Below are 19342 nucleotides of genomic sequence, written 5' to 3'. Positions count from 1 at the left end.
TGAATGATCTTCCCCCTCAGGCACACCTTCCTGCATTCCCTTTATATTCCTTGAGTCCGTCAGTATGTAAAAATCTATCAGCTTCTGCCTTGAAAAACCTAATGACTGTACTGAGAGAATTCTTACATTTAATAAGAAATAAATGTAAGCTATGTTGCTTGTTTCCAAAATTATAATTCTAGGTCGTAAATTCTAATGAATGACTTTAGATATTAACTTAGTTGCAATACTATCACTGAAATCTTTAATAACAAACGACTGTAAAAAGTTCAGGGTTGCTAAAATAAAAAGCCACATTTTGTTGAACAAAAACAGAAGTTGCTGGAAAAGCTCAGCAGGTCTGATGAAGAGTCACCAGACCTAAAACGTTAACTCTGATTTCTCTTCACAGATGCTGCCAGACCTGCTGAGCTTTTCCAGCAACTTCTATTTATGTTTCTGATTTACAGCATCCACAATTCTTTCAGTTTTTATTTAGTATCTACCACTAACCACTGATTGTCAATGACCTGAGGATTTTGGAAGTATTTCAAAAAATGACTGCAATTCACTGTAAAGGCTGGTCAGTGATGTTTTTGTCAAAGCTGAATGGAACATTCATCTTTATGAGATATATGACCTTACAGGGTCAGAGGGCAATGAGATTCACCTCCATCGTTCGATTGTCCAGGTGATCAACCAGTGAGATCAATCAATCGGAAATACTTCCACTTACCCAACATCGACCAGGTCTGTGACCACAGGAACCTGCTAAAGCTGAGTGCTTGCTTTCCAGACAGCAGCAATGACTCATTCATCCTTTCAAAGGTGGACCTCTCTCCTCTCCACCATGGTCTCAAGCATTAGATCCTGGATGGCCTCAATGAAGTGAAGGACTGCCCTTTACCTGGCACCAGGCCTCCAGACCCCTGTGATCTCTAGCTTCACTGTGGTGCAGTGGAAATCTACAATCTATAGACTTATCCCTCAGGACAACCTACACTTAGAAATCTAGGAGCCTTAAGAGTCTAAATGAATCCCCCACTTTATCTGACACATCTCCATTCCCAGCCTGCAATCTCAATGGATGAAAAACCCATCTCTATTTCAATTAAGGGCTTCCCCATACAAAGATCTTTAAGTTTAATAAGTTCTCCACTGAAGGCAGATTTTTGACCTGTAAACATGCATAGCTTCTGTTTCCTGCCTCTGTGACAACAGGTCAGCCTTAGGACTCTATGGCTGATATGCTGGAAGTGTTTTTTGAAAAATCACACACAGTGGTCTTACAAAATGTTGTGCTTTGCTAAGTGCATGACTGCAGAAATGATTAACTACGCTACTCTTAAGTTTGTACAATTAACTGTCAAAATTAGTGCATGTCAGACATAATCTCTCTGGCTGAAAAGACAGATTTTAAAACAAAAGCAAAATACTGTGGATATCTAAACAAAAATCTGTAAAAAGTTGAAATAAGAACGAAAAAAATGGAAATCTTAATAGATTTGGCAGTATTGTGGAGAGAAATGTAATTGACGTTTCAGGTTGATGTTGTTCTATCATTTGAATGGACTCTTTCTTTCCACAAATACTGCCTGCCCTGCTGCATTTTAACATCTTGCTTTGTTCTTACTTAGGACAGGTGTTATATCTACTTCAACATTTAAATGTCTTAGTCTGGAACTTTTAAAAGGTTTGCCTGACAATGAATAGGTAGGTAACTGAATTTATAACTAAAAAGACAGATTCCTTAACCAGGTCATAAAAGCATACCTTTCCTTCCATCTTGACATCAAGGAACTCCATTGGTGTGTAAGTTTTCTCTCCATCTTTATCACCTATAGCCAACTTTGCACCAACAGCTTCAAAGATCACAAATACATCAGATTTAAACTCTTTGTGGTACCACTTCAACATCAAATTTCCAGCCCAACCAGCAATCTGTTGAAATGGAATGTAATACATGCGCCGTTACATTTTTTGACATCATTTTCAGATAATACCATAGCACCACTGGCATCACTAAATGTATTTATCGTTATGTGCTGTCCCTCATATCGAAAGTCTAGATGCCAATTAATTTCTTAAAGTTCTTAGGGTAAATCACACAGATTCAACAAATGAGCAACACATATTCGACAATGAAATGAAGATGGAGTTTTGTTCCATTATCACTCAAGTAAAGTTTGGTCAATTTTCAACAAGGGTGAGACATGACATACCAACAAGTAGTTAATTGTTCAGTTTTCAAAGAGAATGATTAACCAGCTCACAGATTGAATCAGGATTTTTCATGGTCGATTACCCAGAGTTACTTGTTAATATTGAAAATGAGATGGTGAAAGGTTAGAATATTTAAAAAATAAAATTAAGGATAGACGTCAAAAATATAAAACTAAGGACTAACATTTTCTCCATTAAGAAAAGTTAAATCTCAAAACCAACTAAACTTCATTAACTAACTGACATTAAGAAAATCAAGTGAATGTAAAGTTTGTAATGTAATAACTGAGGATGACTTCATTATAGAAAATAAAGAATTAGCATTTCTGATGCAGTTCACTGAAATGGTTCAAATTTTATTTGATAAATTTCCTGCAAAGCACCTCAGGACATTTTAGTCGATCTCTTTATAAGTTGTTACACAAAAGTCAGCATTCACAATTCTGGCTTTGGCAATACTTGTTCTAAATGAGACAGTAATTGTTTTAAGTTCACTGTGTCCTGAGCAAATAGACTTCAAAAGGACATGTGAAACAAAAAAACAGACATTGCTGGTGAAACTCAGCAAGTCTGACAGTATCTATGGGAAGAAAGCAGAGTTGATGTTTCAAGTCCAGTAACTTTTCATCAGAACTGTTGATGTTAGAGGAAGGGGTAAGGTGGATAGGTGGGGATGGAGCCCAGAGAAATAGAAAGATATGAAATGGGTAAGTGATCAAGGAGAGTATGGATAGCAGGCCAGGATAGAAGACAAACTGATGAAGTGATAACAAGAATGAAGAGTAGGGGTAGATGGGTTAGCTGTACTGAAAGCAGCCCATGTAAAGTGTTAATAGGCTTAGGAGTAGGTAAGAATGGGCGACTACACTAAAAGTAATCCATGTCATAACATTATTAACCATGAAGTTGAGATGGAGTTTTAGTACACTATCACTCATAAATAAAGTTCAGCCAATTTTCAACAAGAGTGGGTTGAAAAAACATGGAAGGATGGAATCTGGCTGTAAAGTTATTGGACTCAATGTTGAGTCCTAGAAGCTGCAGAGTCCTCAAGCAGAAAATGAGATGTTGTTCTTCAAGCTGGAACATTGCAGCAGGACTGAGACAGAAATGACAGCATGGGAACAAGGTAGTGTGTTGAAACAGCAGGCATCTGGAAGCTCGGGGTCAGTTTTGTGAACAGAACTTAGGTGTTCTGCAAAGTGGTCACACAGTCTGCATTTCATCTCCTCATTGTAGAGGTGGCTGTGCTGTGAGCAATGAATACAGTAGATGAGATTGAGTGATGTACAGAGGGCACCAGTGAGAAGTGACTGAGGAAGATTCTGGGAGAACTCGGCCAAGAAGGGGAATGCGGACAAAAGCTTGGCTGTTCAGGAACCAGGTTTGCAGACTGAGTGAACAGTAACTGGAGCGAGATAAAGTAGATCCCAGAATCTGCACTGGGGAGACTGGGGGAAATACCAAGGTCCAGAAGGTGGTTCTCCCAGGACAACTCTGAGCTGAGAACATTCATCATCAGAAGACCTCAACATCATTGTTGGATTGTGATTGTGAGCTGAGCTGCAACTGTTGGATCTATTTTTAATAAATCTACTTTATTCATAGAAGGAAATCTTTTTGAATGTACACAGATATTAAAGCCGTTCAGATCTATACCCTCTTTACCTACAGAGAACAAAATAAAAGTTGGCGTTTGCCTTGCTCTATATTTATAATTAACCTCTTGGCTTTTAGCTGAGGCATCAGCAAGGTCCAGTTACTGAGTGGACCGCTGTTAACCTTTGGCAGAAGGACCTTACACAGTAGTCTTTCCCCAATGTGCCTTGGCAACAGCTGCCCCAAGCTTTAGTGCATCCCTCAGCATGTAGTCCTGGACCTTGGAATGTGCCAGTCTGCAACACTCGGTCAGGGTGGACCAGCAAGGTTCTGGCCAACCAAAGAGCATCTTTCACCATGTTGATGGTCCTCCAGGCACAATTGATGTTTGTCTCGGTGTGCATCCTGGGGAACAGACTGTAGAGCACAGATTCCCGTGTCAAGGAGCTGATGGGATTAACCTCAACAAAAACCGTTGCATTTCTCTCCAGGCTGCCTTTGCATAGGCACATACCAGAAGGAGGTGTGTGACAGTCTCGTCCCCTCTGCAGTCACTTCGATGGCAACGTGTGGCCGAGCTGAGAGTCCAGGCATGCAGGAAGGATCTCACAGGCAGTGCCCTTCTCATCATCAGCCAAGCAATGTCCTGGTGCTTGTTGGAAAGTTCTGGTGGTGAGGCTTTCTGCACAGGGAGCTACTCGACAAGATCCACCGTCTCCTTTTCCCGAAGGGTCTCAAGGATGCTACATGTTTACCACTGCTTGCTGAACTTGTGGATAAAGGTGTTTTCCTTCACAAACTTCTCCACAAATGACAGGTCGTATGGGACGGTCCAACTACTTGGAGCGTTCTGCAGCAACCAGGCTAAGCCTATCCTTCACAGCACCGGGAACAGGTAGAACCTCAGTAAGTAGTGACACTTGGTGTTTGTGTGCTGAGGGTCTATGCACAGCTTAATGCAGCCAAACACAAAGGTGGCCATCAGGGTGAGGGTAGCTTTGCGTATGATTTTGCCCCTTTTGTCCAGTTCTTTATACGTAATGTCCCTTCGAATTTGGTCCATCTTCGACCTCCAAATGAAGTGAAAGATGGCCCGGGTGACTGCCGTGGCACAGGTTCGGGGAATAGGGCAGACCTGTGCCACGTACAACAACACTGAGAGTACCTCACACCTGATGGCCTGGTTTTTACCCACAATGGACAGGGACCGGTGCTCCCATCTGCCTGGTTTCTGCCTCACTTTGGTGACATGCTGCTACCAAGTTTTGGTGCATGCCGCAGCCCCTCCGAACCAAATACCCAGAACCTTCAGGTAGTCTGTCCTGCCAGTGAAAGGGATAAAGGACTGGTTGGCCCAGTCCCCACAGAGCATGGCCTTGCTCTCGCCCCGATTTACCTTGGCACCTGAGCCAAACTGGCTGCAGATTCTAAATAAAAACCAAAAGAACTGCGGATGCTGTAAATCAGGAACAAAAACAAAGTTGCTGGAAAAGCTCAGCAGGTCTGGCAGCAGCTGTGGAGGAGAAAACAGAGTTAATGTTTCGGGTCCGGTGACCCTTCCTCAGAACATTCTGAGGGAAGGTGGATGATCTGCCTCTAGCATCCACCTTCAGGGTCACCTTGACCTGCTGCTTGCTGGTCCAGATTCCGTTCTGAGGAAGGGTCACCGGACCCGAAATGTTAACTCTGTTTTCTCCTCTACAGATGCTGCCAGACCCGCTGAGCTTTTCCAGCAACTTTGTTTTTGTGGCTGCAGATGCTCATGGGTCTGCTCACTGACAGTGGATCTGAGCAGAAAACGACAACATCATCTATGTATGGGGAGGCATTGACCTGCAGGCCTCCACTGCCTGGAATAGTCACCCCTCTCAGGTTCACATTCTTCCTGATGGGCTTGGCAGAAGGCTTTATACAACCCACAAACAAGGCACAAGAGAGTGGGCAGCCCTGCCTGACTCCAGCTCTGACTGGGAAGCTTTCTGATTCCCACCCATTGAGACTGCACTGACACTGTTGCTGTTGCACAGTCGGATCTAGTTGCAGATACCCTCCCCAAAGCCCATTTTGGACAGAACATCTCTCATGTACATGCGTGATATCCTGTCGAAGGCTTTCTCCTGGTCCAAGCTGCATTGGTGGATATTTATTCTGGCTTCAGCCTAACACTAATTCAGTGACGAACCGACCAAAGCTATGGCCTCCGGTAGTGCCCGTGCCCAGGCCAGAGGGACCACAATATTGTCAGGGTGATTGTGAAGAAGGTGGAGGAAGGACTGCCAGTCGACGATACCTTCTTTGTGAGGAGAGTCCACCTGGATTGCTGTGGGTTTCAAGCAGCAGATATTTTCTCTGCAGGGCTTCCCCAGTGGGGAGTATTTTGACCTGACCTTCAGGAGCATGAAGCAATGTGAGTGACCCCTGAAGGTATTTGAGGAGAAAGGTGGTGAGCTTTCTAATTCCCACCCACTGGTTGAGATTGCACTTATGGCGTTGGTGTAGAGCAGTCGGATCCAATTGTACCTGGAGGACCATCATCTTGGTGAAAGATGCTCTTTGGTCTACCTGAAACTTGTTGGTCTTCCAGAGCAAAGAGCTGACCTCTACCGAGTGTTGCAGACTGGCACATTCCAAGGTCCAGGACTACGTGCTGAAGGACACATTAAAGCTTGGGGCAGCTGCTGCCAATGTGCAGTGGAGAAAGACCACTGTTCGTCTTTCTACCAAAGTGCAATTGGGGCTCATTTCAGTTATTGGATCCTCTGAATTTCTCAAATACATGGAAACATTATCTTTTTGAATATTTTTGAAGTAAAAAAAAAGACTTGGTTTTGCAGTTCTAGTCTGCTCGGAATAGAAAGCAGAAATGAGAGACCTGAGTTTGGTGGCCACTGAGTTAGGTTGTTTAAGGAATTTCTGGATTGTTACCTGTCATTGATAAGATTCATAATGGCAAGAGAACTTGGCCCCGTGGAATGCTTTTCCTGAAATATGTCAGAAATCAGGGGCATTTCCAGTGTCAATGGTGACTATGAATGCAAGAAGTGTGTCTGGCTACAGTTCCTGATTTGCTGCATGGAATGCCTGGTGCTGCGGATATACTCACTGTGAAGCATCCATGAGGCTGAGAACATCATAGATAGAACAATTAGCGAGCTGGTCATACCACCACTAAAGCCTACACAGACTTAGAAGGCTTTATGCGAGGCAGGTCGTGCCTTACTAATTTGATTCATTTTTTTTTGGGAAGGTGATCGATGAGGATAGAGTAGTGAATGTTGTCTACATGGATTTTTTGATGACGTTCCTCATGGTAGGCTCATCCAGAAGATGAAGATGCATGGTCACTTGGATTCAGAATTGGCTTGCCCATAGAAGACTAAGGGTAGTAGTGGAAGGGTTTTTGCTGGCTGGAGGTCCATGACTAGTGATTTTTTGCAGGAATCTGTACTGGGACCTCTGCTGTTTGTGATTTATATAAATAACTTGGATGAAAACATAGATGGGTGGGTTAGTAAGTTTGCAGATGACACGAAGATCGGGGGATAGTATAGAAGTTTGTCAAAGGATACAGCAAGATATAGATTAGTTGCAGACATGTGCAGACAAATGGCAGATAGAGCTTAATCCGGGCAAGAGTGAGGTGTTGCAGTTTGGGAGATCAAATGTTAAGAGAAAGTATATAGTTAATGGCAGGACCCTTAACAACATTGATGTACAGAGGGATCTTGGGGTTCTAGTCCATAGCTCCCTGAAAGTGGCAACACAAGTGGTTAAAGTGGTCAGGAAGGCATATTGGCATGCTTGCCATCATTGGTCAGGGCATGGAGTACAAAAATTTGCAAGTCATGTTGCAGCTGTATAGAACCTTAGTTAGGCTACATTTGGAATATTGTGTACAGTTCTGGTCACCACACTACCAGAAAGAGGTTTTGGAGAGGGTACAGAAAAGGTTTACCAGATGTTGTCTGGTTTGGACTGTATTAACTATGAGGAGAGATTGGACAGACTTGGTTTGTTTTCACTCAAACATCGCAGGATGAGAGGTGATCTCATAGAAGTTTACAAAATTATGAGAGGCATGGATAGTCAGAGTTTTTTTGCATGATTTAAATGTCAATGGCTCAGGGGCATAGGTTTAACATAAAAGAGTTAAGTTTAAAAGAGATGGGAGAGGCAGGTGTTTTACACAGAGGTGAGTAATTGCCTGGAATACACTGCCAAAGGAGGTGGTGGAGGCAGATACAATAGCAACATTTAAGAAGCATTTTGACATGTACATGAATGGGCAGGGAAGAGAGGGACATCGACTCCGTAGAGGCAAAAGGTTTTTAGTTTAGAAAGGCATTGTGTGTTGGTGCAGTTTCTCTCCCCTTTTCCTACTTGAATGTAGAGTCAAAGGTTAGCTAATTGTCTAATAATGGATTGTTTGTGACAGCTTGGTTCAGACTCTATTTGTGACAATCAATAAACCAAGAATATTTCTTGAAGTTTGAAGGAATGTTTGACAAAATTAAAACAGGGTTTAAAACTTACATTTTGCACGGACTTATTTGTAATCTTGAGCAAGTGTTGAGCTATAACATTGTAGGATGGTGATTGGTCAGAATACAGTTTCAGGTAGTCGATGAGTGAACTCAGGGTAACATTGGAAAACACCTTTAAGCCATGAGGTCCCATAGTGACCTTGTAAAGGTCAGGGATTCCTTTCACATCAATATTGACTTTAAAATATATTCCCTTGTAGACACCTGTAAGAAAATTATGAATCAGATTAGACATTTTCTTAATTATTTGAAATGATTTGGACTTTGAGAATGAAAATAATTATTATTTCTTCAAAACACAGAAAGACCAAAAATCTTTGGCTCTTTCGGCAGTTTCTGCCCTTGAGAGAATGGGAATTCACTGACAAAGCTGCTAATTCAGTCAATTAAAGCCTTTGCTGCTCAATTCCATGCAGTCCTAGTTGAGGCAGCTCATTGTCAGAGTGGACACAGTCAGAGGGATGGGGTGACAATTTTTTCAGCTTCTTGTGTACTCTCAAGTCTTGTGAGCCAAAAACCACACTTCCTTTCGTCCCACAGAGACCTATCAGTAAAAAAAATGCCTTCTCCCTGATGTCTGATACTTTGGCAGAGTCAAAAATGAAGATCACTGAAGATTTGGCACTGACATCAGAATTTTGGTCCCAAAAATATTTGACCTTAAATTTAAATTAGACAGACACAAACCAACAATTCCATAGTTAAAAGAGTGATCCAGGAAATATTTAGGTTATTAGTCACTGTTACATCAGTTACTAGCTACTTATTTAGGAATGAACTACAGAAAACACGTTTGTTGATTTAGTTTTGGTTTTGACTGCCGAATTTCCACAGTTGTCAAATTTAACAAACCTTTATTGTTGGCTCTAAAATTTAATACCTGACAATGTTGTTTGAGCTATGCACAATCTTTATTGTTAATATTTGCAGTTCAGTACAACCAACTCTCATGTTTATACTTGTGTCTCACATAACCAGTTTATATTCCAGAGATGAGAAGTTTGCTTTATATAGGGAGAGTGAGCAGTTTAGGCCCGTACTCTCTGAAGTTTAGAAGTTTAGATTTAATTGGGATCTATAAGATGCTAAAGGGGATTGACAAAGTAGACATGGAAAAGATATTTCCTCACATGGCGCAATCTAGGATGACAGGTCATAGTTTTAGAATATTAAAACTGAGATGAGGAGAATTTGTGGAATTCCCTAACCCAGAGTGTGGTGGATGCTGGGACATTGAGTAAATTAAAGGAGGGGTTAGACATGTTTTCAAATAGGAAAGGGTTGATAGTATATAGAAAGTGGGCAGAAAAGTGGCGTTGAGGCCAAGATGAGATCAGCCTTGATTGTATTAAATGGTGGAGTAGGCTCAAGGGGCTGAATTGCCTGCTCGTGCTCCTAGTTCTTATATCCCTATTTCAATCAAACTAGTGACATAGTCCCCACACTTCTTTGTATTCCCAAAATCACTTTATTGTATAGCCAAATCATTGTTAAAGGCAATTGCTGAAAGATGAAGACATAACTACATGGGATCCACAGTGAGTTGGTGAGTTGGATACAAAATTGGTTTTATCATAGAAGATAGAGGGTAGTTGTGGAGTATTGTTTTTCTGACTCAAGATCTGTGACCAGTGGTAGGACCTCTGTTGCTTGTAATATACATATAAATGATTTGGATGAAAATGTCTGTGGTCTGATTAAAAAGTTTGCGGATGACATGGAAATTGGTGGAATTGTGGATAGTCAGGAAGATTGTCAAAGGTTAGGGAAGGATATAGATCGGTTGGAAAATTGGCAGAGAAATAGCAGATGGAGTTTAATTTGGACGAGTATGAGGGGATGTATTTTGGGAGGTCAAACGCAAGAGGAAAGTATACAGTAAATGGAAGGACCCTTAGGAGTAGTGATATACATTGATCTTGGAGTGCAAGCCCATAGCTCCCTGAAAGTGGCAACATAAGTGGGTAAGGTGGTAAAGAAGGTGTATGGCTTGTTTGTCTTCCTTGGTCAGAGCTTTGAGCATAAAAGTTGTAAGTTTTGTTGCAGCTATATAAACTTTTAGTTAGGCCACATTTAGAGTACTGTGTGCAGTTTGGTCACCACACAATAGGAAGAATACGGAAGATTTGGAGAGGGTGCGAAAGAGGTTTACCAGAATGTTGTCTGGATTAGAGTCTATTAGCTATAAGGAGAGGTTGGACAAACTTGAATTGTTTTCACTAGACTATCGGAGCCTGAAGGACAACCTGATAGAAGTATGTTAAATTACGAGAGGCATGGACAATTGGAGTCTTTTTCCTTAGGTTGAAATGTAAAGCACTGGGGACATAAAATTCCTACAGTGTGGAAAGAGGCTATTCGGCCCATCAATTCTTCATCAACCCACCAAAGACCATCCTACCCTATCACTGTAATCCCACATTTACCATGACTAACCCACCAAGCCTGCACATCCCTGGACACAATAGGGCAATTTAATTGGACTGTGGGAGGAAACTGGAGCACCTGGTGGACATCTGCAGACATGGGGAGAACATGCAAACTCCTCACTGACAGTCACCCAAGGCTGGAATCGAACCTGGGTGCCTGGTGCTATGAGAAAACTGTACTAACCACTGAGCAACTGTGCTACCCGTGGTTTAAGGTGGGAGTGGAAAAGTTCAAAGAAGATGTGCGAGGCAAGTTTTTTACACAAACAATGGTACACACTGCCCAGATATAATAGCAACATTTGAGAGGCATTTAGACAAATATGTGAATATGCAGGGAATAGAGGGATATGGACCATGTGCAGGCAGATGGCATTTGTTTAGAATGGTATTGTGGTCAGCAAAGACATGATGGGCCAAATGACCTATTCCTATGCTGTTCTCTTTTATGTTCTATGTCCTATGTACTCAGATCTATTTCACCCACAACATGTCACCTATGGAGTTACAATGACTGCAATGATAGAAAAGACTGATATACTTTCCAATGAATTTTGCATGCTTTTACAACATGAGTGGTAGTTCCCTACTTCCGTAAGTTAATTAACAGGCTAAGAGTCAGACTCCCTCCTATCCACCAGTATTCCTTTCCATACATCCGGATAATAAAATTGAACCAGAGATTAATCTACCTGGTATTTTGTGCCAGATTGATAACCTGAAGCGTCAGGAGACTATCTCAGAGAATCAGGGAGAAGGTACTGTTATATGATAAAACACCTCTGAAGATGTGAAGTAAATTGGGTAAAGACTTTGACAGCAAAAACTGCACTTGGGTCTGAATAGACTTGCTGAGCTCAATGGCCTTTTCTTAAACAGCAGAGAACATATTAACCATTTGGTAAAATTGTTTGTTGGGTTGGTAAAGAAGCAGCTAATATTGCATGTGCAATACATTTTTCATATGTGCCATTGACTTAGGAAGTGTTTCTTAGAAAAATACACTCTGAAACAGCACAATTTCTATTATCTCTGTACCTTTAGCAGTGTCTCCATTGATAAACTTGGCAGGTTCTTTAGGATTCTCCTGCAGTATATCGTACAGCTGTTCTAGGGTTCTGGGTTGGTACCATTTCATTCGACAATTTGAATATAGCAAGATGTCGGAGCCCTCTGCTGGACCAGTGGAAGAGTTTTGATCACAACGCTGATTTGTCATTGGACATATCATCAAATCCTTAGGGTACAGATGAACACAAATTAGAACCATGTTTGAACATTACATGCTTTCAAGCCAATACACTGTATAATACCTCCAGGCTTTAAAGGCTGCAAGGCAAGTTCAACAAAATGTAGATCATGCCATTGAAATTACCACAATTCATTAGAACAAACATTTTCCTTGCACACTCTCTTGTTGCTATTTAAACAGCTCATGGTATAATTTGAAGAAGAGGATTTTCTAGCAATGTCAAAAATAGAAATTGCTGGAAAAGCTCACCAGGCCTGGCAGCATCTGTGGAGAGAAATCAGAGTTAACGTTTTGGGTCGAGTGACCCTTCCTCAGAACGGGACCTGGTGAGGTTTTCCAGCAATTTCTAATATTGACGTTGCTAAAAAATTTCTATTTTTGTCTCTGATTTACAGCATCTGCAGTTCATTTGGTTTTTATTTTCCAGCAATGTCTTTATTATATTATATTATTCACTGAGCCAACATTACTATTAGTTATTATAATGTCACTGAACTTTTACTATTGTTTTTGCGACTATTCCAGGTGGAATATATCTACATAACAAATACCATATTTAAAATAATGTATTTCACGTGAAGTGTTTTAGAATTTTCCACAGGCTTTTAAAAGTGTGATGTAATTGCTAGTCTTCTCTTTGTTCCTTGTCTATCAATGCCTTCAATTTTAAAAAATTATTGTCCATATGCTCAAATTCCTTCATGGCCTTACTCCTCTTCAGCTTTGAAACTTTCTTAAGCTTTGCAACCTTCAGAGTGCTCAGTGCTGAATCTTACACTTTTTTGGCTAAGTCCCAGTTGCATCAAGATTTTTGGAGTGTTCCTTGCCACTAGTGAGCTTTCTCGCTGTATCTAACCAAATTCATTTCATTAACTACCATGCCTGTATGGTGTCTCTAAATTCTGCACCATCGTACACCTTGTTCTTCTTAGAACACTCGACATTCAACAGATTTCTGCCAAAAGGCTGGCATCCCTTACACCCATACTTTCTTTGAAAGTCTGTAGTGAACGCACGCAAGCATGGTCAGTCAAAAACTGCCATGAATGGTTCCTAACATTTGCCCCAAACAAGGTGGACTAGAGATGCTTTGTGGGCCGGGTCCTGGAGGGGGTGGTGCAGATGCTGGCACAAGCTTCCAAAGTTATTCAAGATGACTTTACAGAATCTGTGAGGCTGTGTGTTCCATATGTGTTTCTGGTGCCTAGTCATCTAATTTCATTCCTTTTATGATGCCTTGTAGCAAGTTAGATACGACTGAGTGTTTTACAAGGCCATTTCAGAGGGTATTTAAATGTTGAGCATATTGCAGTGGCTTTGGTACACACATAAGCCAGACCAGGTAACAATTTTCCCTTCCCCAGAGACACTACTGAAATAAATGGCTCTTTACAACAGTTGACAATGGTTTTGTGATCACCAATGGACTTGCTATTTTAACTTCAGATTCACTAATTGAAATAAAATTTCGTTAGCTGCCACATTGGGATTCAAACCCATGCCCACAAAACATTAGCCTTTGTCTTTGGATTACTAGTCGAGAGACAAAATCACTCTGCCACCCCCTTGCTGAAATTTTTGCATTTGGAGGTCAACCATTCCTCAAATGACAAGCAAGGTGAACTAGTTACTTATCAGGTAGACTGTCTATGAGTTTTCCTGCAAGGAGCTGAGAGAGCTGTTGGTCAAGTGGGAAGAGACCTTTACATGGTCGTTAATTGTCCTCTTAAAGATCTGAGGTGGATGCAGACCTGAATGATTGATCATGGGCCCTCCTGCCCAGAACTTACTTGCACAAATGAGAGAAGGCATTGGATATTGGGCACTGAGTCTGTCAGTCTACCTGCCTCCTTCCTCGCCTTCTACAGGGCTGAGGAGATTCTGCCCATCACTGAGGTGCAAACTACAACAGTTCAAGAAGACAACTTCTCATAGGCTTCTGCAGCAAAAAATAAATGGTGACATAGCCCGTGGTGCAAACATACTAAGAATTATTTCTTTTAAATCATAGTTCAATAAGTTAAAACCTTATATTTACCCCACATCCAAGATTTAATATCACTATCAGCATCTAAACTAACTGAATAATGAATTACAATAGTTCCAGCTTTACCTCGATATCAATGAGGGATCCTTGCAGACTTGCATCTGAATCTTTTGCAAAACTCTTCATTGCATCTAAAATAGGCCGATAACCTAGGTTTATCAGATGAGCAATAGTAAGTTAACAAACTGAACGGGTAGGGCATTTCCTTCATGTTGATTTCATCCCAACATAATAATTAATGAGAAATGTATCCACAAATCAAAATTAAAATACTAATTCAAAGCACAACACTGTATTTGTACCTACACCTTTCTATTTTCCTACTGGCGACCAATTTAAGAAACTATTCATTGCCACAATTTTAGGGTCTATTTGGGTGGTGAACTATAATGGCCTGAATGGCCTTCCTTACCTGAAATTGTTTTGAGTCCAAGGAAAGGTTTCCAATACTATGAGAGGGGAAACTCTTCCTATGGGCAGAAAAGGTTGAGAACCAAATGGCATTGATTTAAGGTGATTGGCAAAAGAAGCAACTGTGACGTAAGGAGAAACACAGAAATGTTGAAAGTAGGAGCAGAAGTGGGCCATTTGGCCCTTCAATCTTGCTCCCCTATTCAATATGATCCTGGCTGATCATCCAATCCAAGACCCAGTTTCCGTTCCCTCCCCATACCCTTTGATCCTTTTAGCCCCAAGAACTATATCTATTTCCTTCTGGAAAAAAAATCATTTTTTTGGTCTCAACCACTTTCTGTGGCAGTGAATTCTACAGGTTCATCATTTTCTGGGTGAAGGAATCCCTGTTCATCTCAGTCTTAAATGGCCTACCCAATATCGTTTGCTGATGAATCCTTGTCCTGGACACCCCTATTGGTGGGAACATGCTTCCTATGTTTACCCTGTCTAGTCCTATTAGAAGTTTGTAGATTTCCATGAGATCCCTGCCTCATTCTTCTAAACTGCCATGAATATAGTCTTAAGCAATCCAATCTCTCTTCATACACCAGTACTGCCACCCCAGGAATCAATCTGTAAACCTTCATTGCATTCCCTCTATAGCCAAAACTATAGTGATTGGAACAAGGCCAGCCAGGTGGACCCATAGACTATGAGTTCCCTGATTGGGGCTGTTAACCTGATCCAATCAGGGAGCATTGGCTGCCAGATTTAAATGGGAGTGTAAAGGGTTCTGATCACTCTAGGAACAGCACTGTGCTAGCTGTGTCAGTGTCATGTAGTATGCACACATAAATAAAGGATGACTTGGTGATGGTGTTCCGGCCTTCATGGAGTTATTTCCAAAATGCCCTTCCTCAGATAAGATGACCAAAACTGCACACAATATTGCAGGTGTGGTCTCACCAGGGTCATGTACAATTGAAGCAAGACAGCCCTGCTCCTGTAGTCAAATGCTTCACCATGGAGGCCAACACAGCATTTGCCTTCTTCACTTCTTGCCAGACCTGCATGGTTACATTCAGTGACTTGAAGGAAAAATTAAGTAAGAAGAATTGAGGGCATCGAAAAACTTATAAAAATATAAAACCAAATATTTGGAGAGTCTGGAGAGTTCTTGGTTAGAACATTTAATCATAGTAGCATCCAATTGTGGTATAAGGGCAATAACACACACAGGTTCTATGTAACACCCCAGAGATTACAATTACGGACAAGGACCCCTTGTATTACGCAGCCTGTAACGTATTGTATTGAACTAACGATAAAATACAACGCAAAAATTAATCAATTTCTATTAAGTCTATGTATCTGTTCAAGATGCCATGAACATTGTGCCAATTTATTGTTTATTGAAGAATCTACAAACCTGTACATCTGCAGATATTGCCATCAAAGATATCCTCCACTTCTTGAACATTGGGAGTTTGATTGTTCTTCAAAAGTCTGGGGGAAAAGCATGGATGATTGAGCACAAGTGTCAAAAACACAGATTCTAAATCAATATAGGCACAGATCAATCAGTAATTCCATTTTTGTTTAATGTTATGTTCTTCCAAAATCTGTGCTGGGAGTTGATTCCTGAGTACTGGTAGCACTACAGTGCCTCACCCAAATAGCCTCATGAACACACCAATGAATGTTGGTATGCTCGATGATCTTAAATTATATTCGTATAATTGAACTTTTCAAGAGTCTTCTCTGAATGCAACTAGAGTCTCTTCTAAAGTCACATTCCAACATAAGATAGATCCCTCCAAGCTGAGAAATACTATACCCTCTAAGAGGAATAACTCAAAACAAAGAATATATACAATTTTTATTAAATTAAGTTATATTTGTTTTGCAGAACCTTACGCTACAGAGGAATGAAAAGACCCAGTGGCTACTCCATGCGATCAGCAGCTAGTTTTCAAAAGTTGGTTCTGTTCATGTAAGAGCCATCCAAAAGTTAATTAATCTCTGAATAATGTAGCCCAGCAAAATTGTTGGGGTCTTATCTGAATAACAAGCATAGATTACAGGATGATGATCCTGAACATTAGCCGAATGCAAATCCTTTCTCTTCAGCAGGCCATGGACTTGATGTGAAAGAGCCTGATTCTCAGATGGGTCCTTCACTCAAGGGAACTTTGTATTCATTGGGTTTCTGACCATCTTAATTCCGTCTCCCTCATACTCTTGCCTAACATACTCTATCAGTTTCAATAAATGTTTCAACTGACTTTGCCAAGGTTTCTGGGGACAGGTGGAGGGATAGCAGCACAGGAAAAGGTTTCAGATTTCCACCATTATTTTTCTGAAGATGCCACAGAATCATATGAGATCATACAGTCATTTCCAATACGAAGGAGATGACTTGGCCCATCAGATTCGTATCTGCTCTACAGAGTAATCCATTGATTGTTTCCACTTCCACCTCCTTGCAGTGGGAGAGTTCCAGGTCATTGCTACATGCTGAGTAAGAAAAATATCCTCCCATTTACCCCTGCAACTTCACCTAAAACCTTAAGTCTGTGTCTCCTAGTCCTTGAGCAATCAGCCAATGGGAATGTTTGTTCTTTCCCTACATTATCCAAACTTATCAATTTCCAAGTTATACATGGACGTCTCACTGGTTTTTCTTCCTTCCTTCATCCACAAGACGCAAAATCACTATAATTTGTCATCTCTAAGCTCATTCACTTCAAACTCTGTCCTCTACTTTGTGAGCAAAGTGAGCAGGCATGAGTTTGACAAATGGAGATTTTTAAATTTCTGCACCTTCTAAAAATCTGGTCTGGTTTGCAGTTCAGATTTAACTGGTAAAGTGTAATAAACTAATAAAGTAAATACATTTCTTTCAGCCTTAGTCAGGGCTAAAAAAGCTCTACTGGAGAGTAGCTGATTAGCTAATTGTCTGTCCATCCTAACTGTTTGCTGTGGTTTCAGTTTTGAATGGTATAAATACATTTTTATACAGTCATAGAGTCTGACAGCATGGAAAAGGACCATTTGGTCCAACTACTCTATGCTGACCAAGTTCCCAAATCAAATTAGACCTACTTGCCTGTGTTTGGTCCATATCCCTCCAAACCTTTCCTATTCATGTACTTTACCAAGTGTCTTTTAAATGTTGTAACTGTACTTGCATTCACCACTTCCTCTGGCAGTTCATTCCACAAATGAATCACTCTCTGTATAAAAAAGGTGCCCCTCATGGTCTTTTTAAATCTTTCTCCTCTCACCTTAAAAATATGCCCTCTAGTTTTGAACTCCCCACCCCAGGGAAACGACCCTTGCTACTCACCTTTTCTATGCCCCTCATAATTTTATAAACCTTTATAAGGTCACCCCTCAACGGCCTACGCTCCAGAAAAAAAGTCCCAGCTTATCCAGCCTATCTTTATGATTCAAACCTTCCATTCCCAGCAATATCCTGGCAAATTTTTCCTGAACGCTCTCCAAAGTAATAATATCCTTCCATAGCAAGGCAACCAAAACTGTACACAGTCCTCCAGAAAAGGCCTCAGCAATGTCCTGTACAACTTCAACATGACATCCCAACTCCTATATTCAAAGGTCTGAACAATGAAGTGTGCTAAATGCCTTCTTAACCACTCTATCTACATGTGATGCAAATTTCTAAGAATTATGTACCTGAACCCCTAGGTCTCTCTGTTCTTTCACATTATCCAGAGTAGTACCATTAATTGTTTAAGACCTGCCTTCCTTTGTGTTACCAAAATACAATACCTTGTATTTATCCAAATTAAATTCCATCTGTCACTTCTCAGCCTATTGACCCAATTGATCAAGATCACTTGGTAATCTTGGATAACATTCTTCACTGCCTGGATGTGGTTTGACTGTGCAGACGGATGAGCAGGAAGTTCGGTGACTAGGGGAAATGGTGCATCTTTTCTCTGTTTTTGTCACTCTCCAGTAATTGGTTCATACTTTGGTGTAGCAGAGGAGCTGACTGGTGAGTAACTGGTAAGCTATTCCATGAGTCCCAGATGGTCTGTGGCATGTGAGAAATCATGCAAGCAACCCAGCACCAGGGACCCGAGTTTGATTCCAGCCTCAGGTGACTGTCTGTGTGGAGTTTGCACATTCTCCCTGTGTCTGCATGGGTTTCCTCCAGGTGCTCCGGTTTCCTTCCACAGTCCAAAAGATGTACAGGTTAGGTAGTTTGGCCACGCTAAATTGTCCATAGTGTCCAGGGATGTCCAGGCTAGGTGGATTATCCATGGGAAAATGCAGGGTTAAAGGGATAGGGTAGGAGGGTGGATCTCGGTGGAATGCTCTTTGGAAGGTCAGTGTGGACTCAATGGACCACTTGGCCTGCTTCCATACTGTAGAGATTCTATGGTTCTATTCTAAATGACCTAGAAAAGCATGTTTGCCAGCTGCACAAATCTGCGCACTGGGGTCTGTAATTTGAAAAAGCTGGAGTCACTGTGGCGCATTTGTGAGAAAGAGAACGATATGGCTAGCACGGTTAGGGAAATGGTGTTGAGTTACGGAGTCATGGGCTGATAGGGAATGGATGATCATCAGGCTACCCAAGAGAAACAGGGAGCGCACGCAAGCATGCACAGTCACTCAGTTCTCCTAATTCTGTGCTCATTAGGAAGTGAGACTGGGAGCAATCCTGAAATTACCATTGTTTGAGACTCTTTTTTTGATCACCTTCTTAACTGTCTGAAATCTGTTTTCCTTCCTACCTCTACCTCTGCTCTAGCCCTGGAAGTTCTCTTTCTCTGCACGTTCTCTGCAGCTGTAACACTGTATTCTGCACTCTGTTCTGCTACCCTGATGTACTTTGTAT

The 19342-nt window shown here is 41.2% G+C and overlaps 1 protein-coding gene across 1 annotated transcript in view; it reads right to left on the bottom strand.

The window, feature by feature from the left end:
- Nucleotides 1–19342, bottom strand: part of LOC109936268 (xanthine dehydrogenase-like) — a 116350-nt gene that overhangs the window by 67455 nt on the left and 29553 nt on the right. The window contains exons 5-9 of the mRNA XM_048595100.1: nt 15899–15975; nt 14140–14222; nt 11813–12011; nt 8335–8549; nt 1753–1920 (exon numbers count right to left, since the gene is read on the bottom strand). Of these exons, the coding sequence (XP_048451057.1) occupies nt 1753–1920; nt 8335–8549; nt 11813–12011; nt 14140–14222; nt 15899–15975 (742 nt within the window). The remainder of the gene's footprint in view (nt 1–1752; nt 1921–8334; nt 8550–11812; nt 12012–14139; nt 14223–15898; nt 15976–19342) is intronic.

This window comes from Rhincodon typus, chromosome 3 (assembly GCF_021869965.1).
Source record: "Rhincodon typus isolate 14 chromosome 3, sRhiTyp1.1, whole genome shotgun sequence".
Taxonomy (NCBI): Eukaryota; Metazoa; Chordata; class Chondrichthyes; order Orectolobiformes; family Rhincodontidae; genus Rhincodon; species Rhincodon typus.
This window is presented reverse-complemented; position numbering and strand designations above follow the sequence as displayed.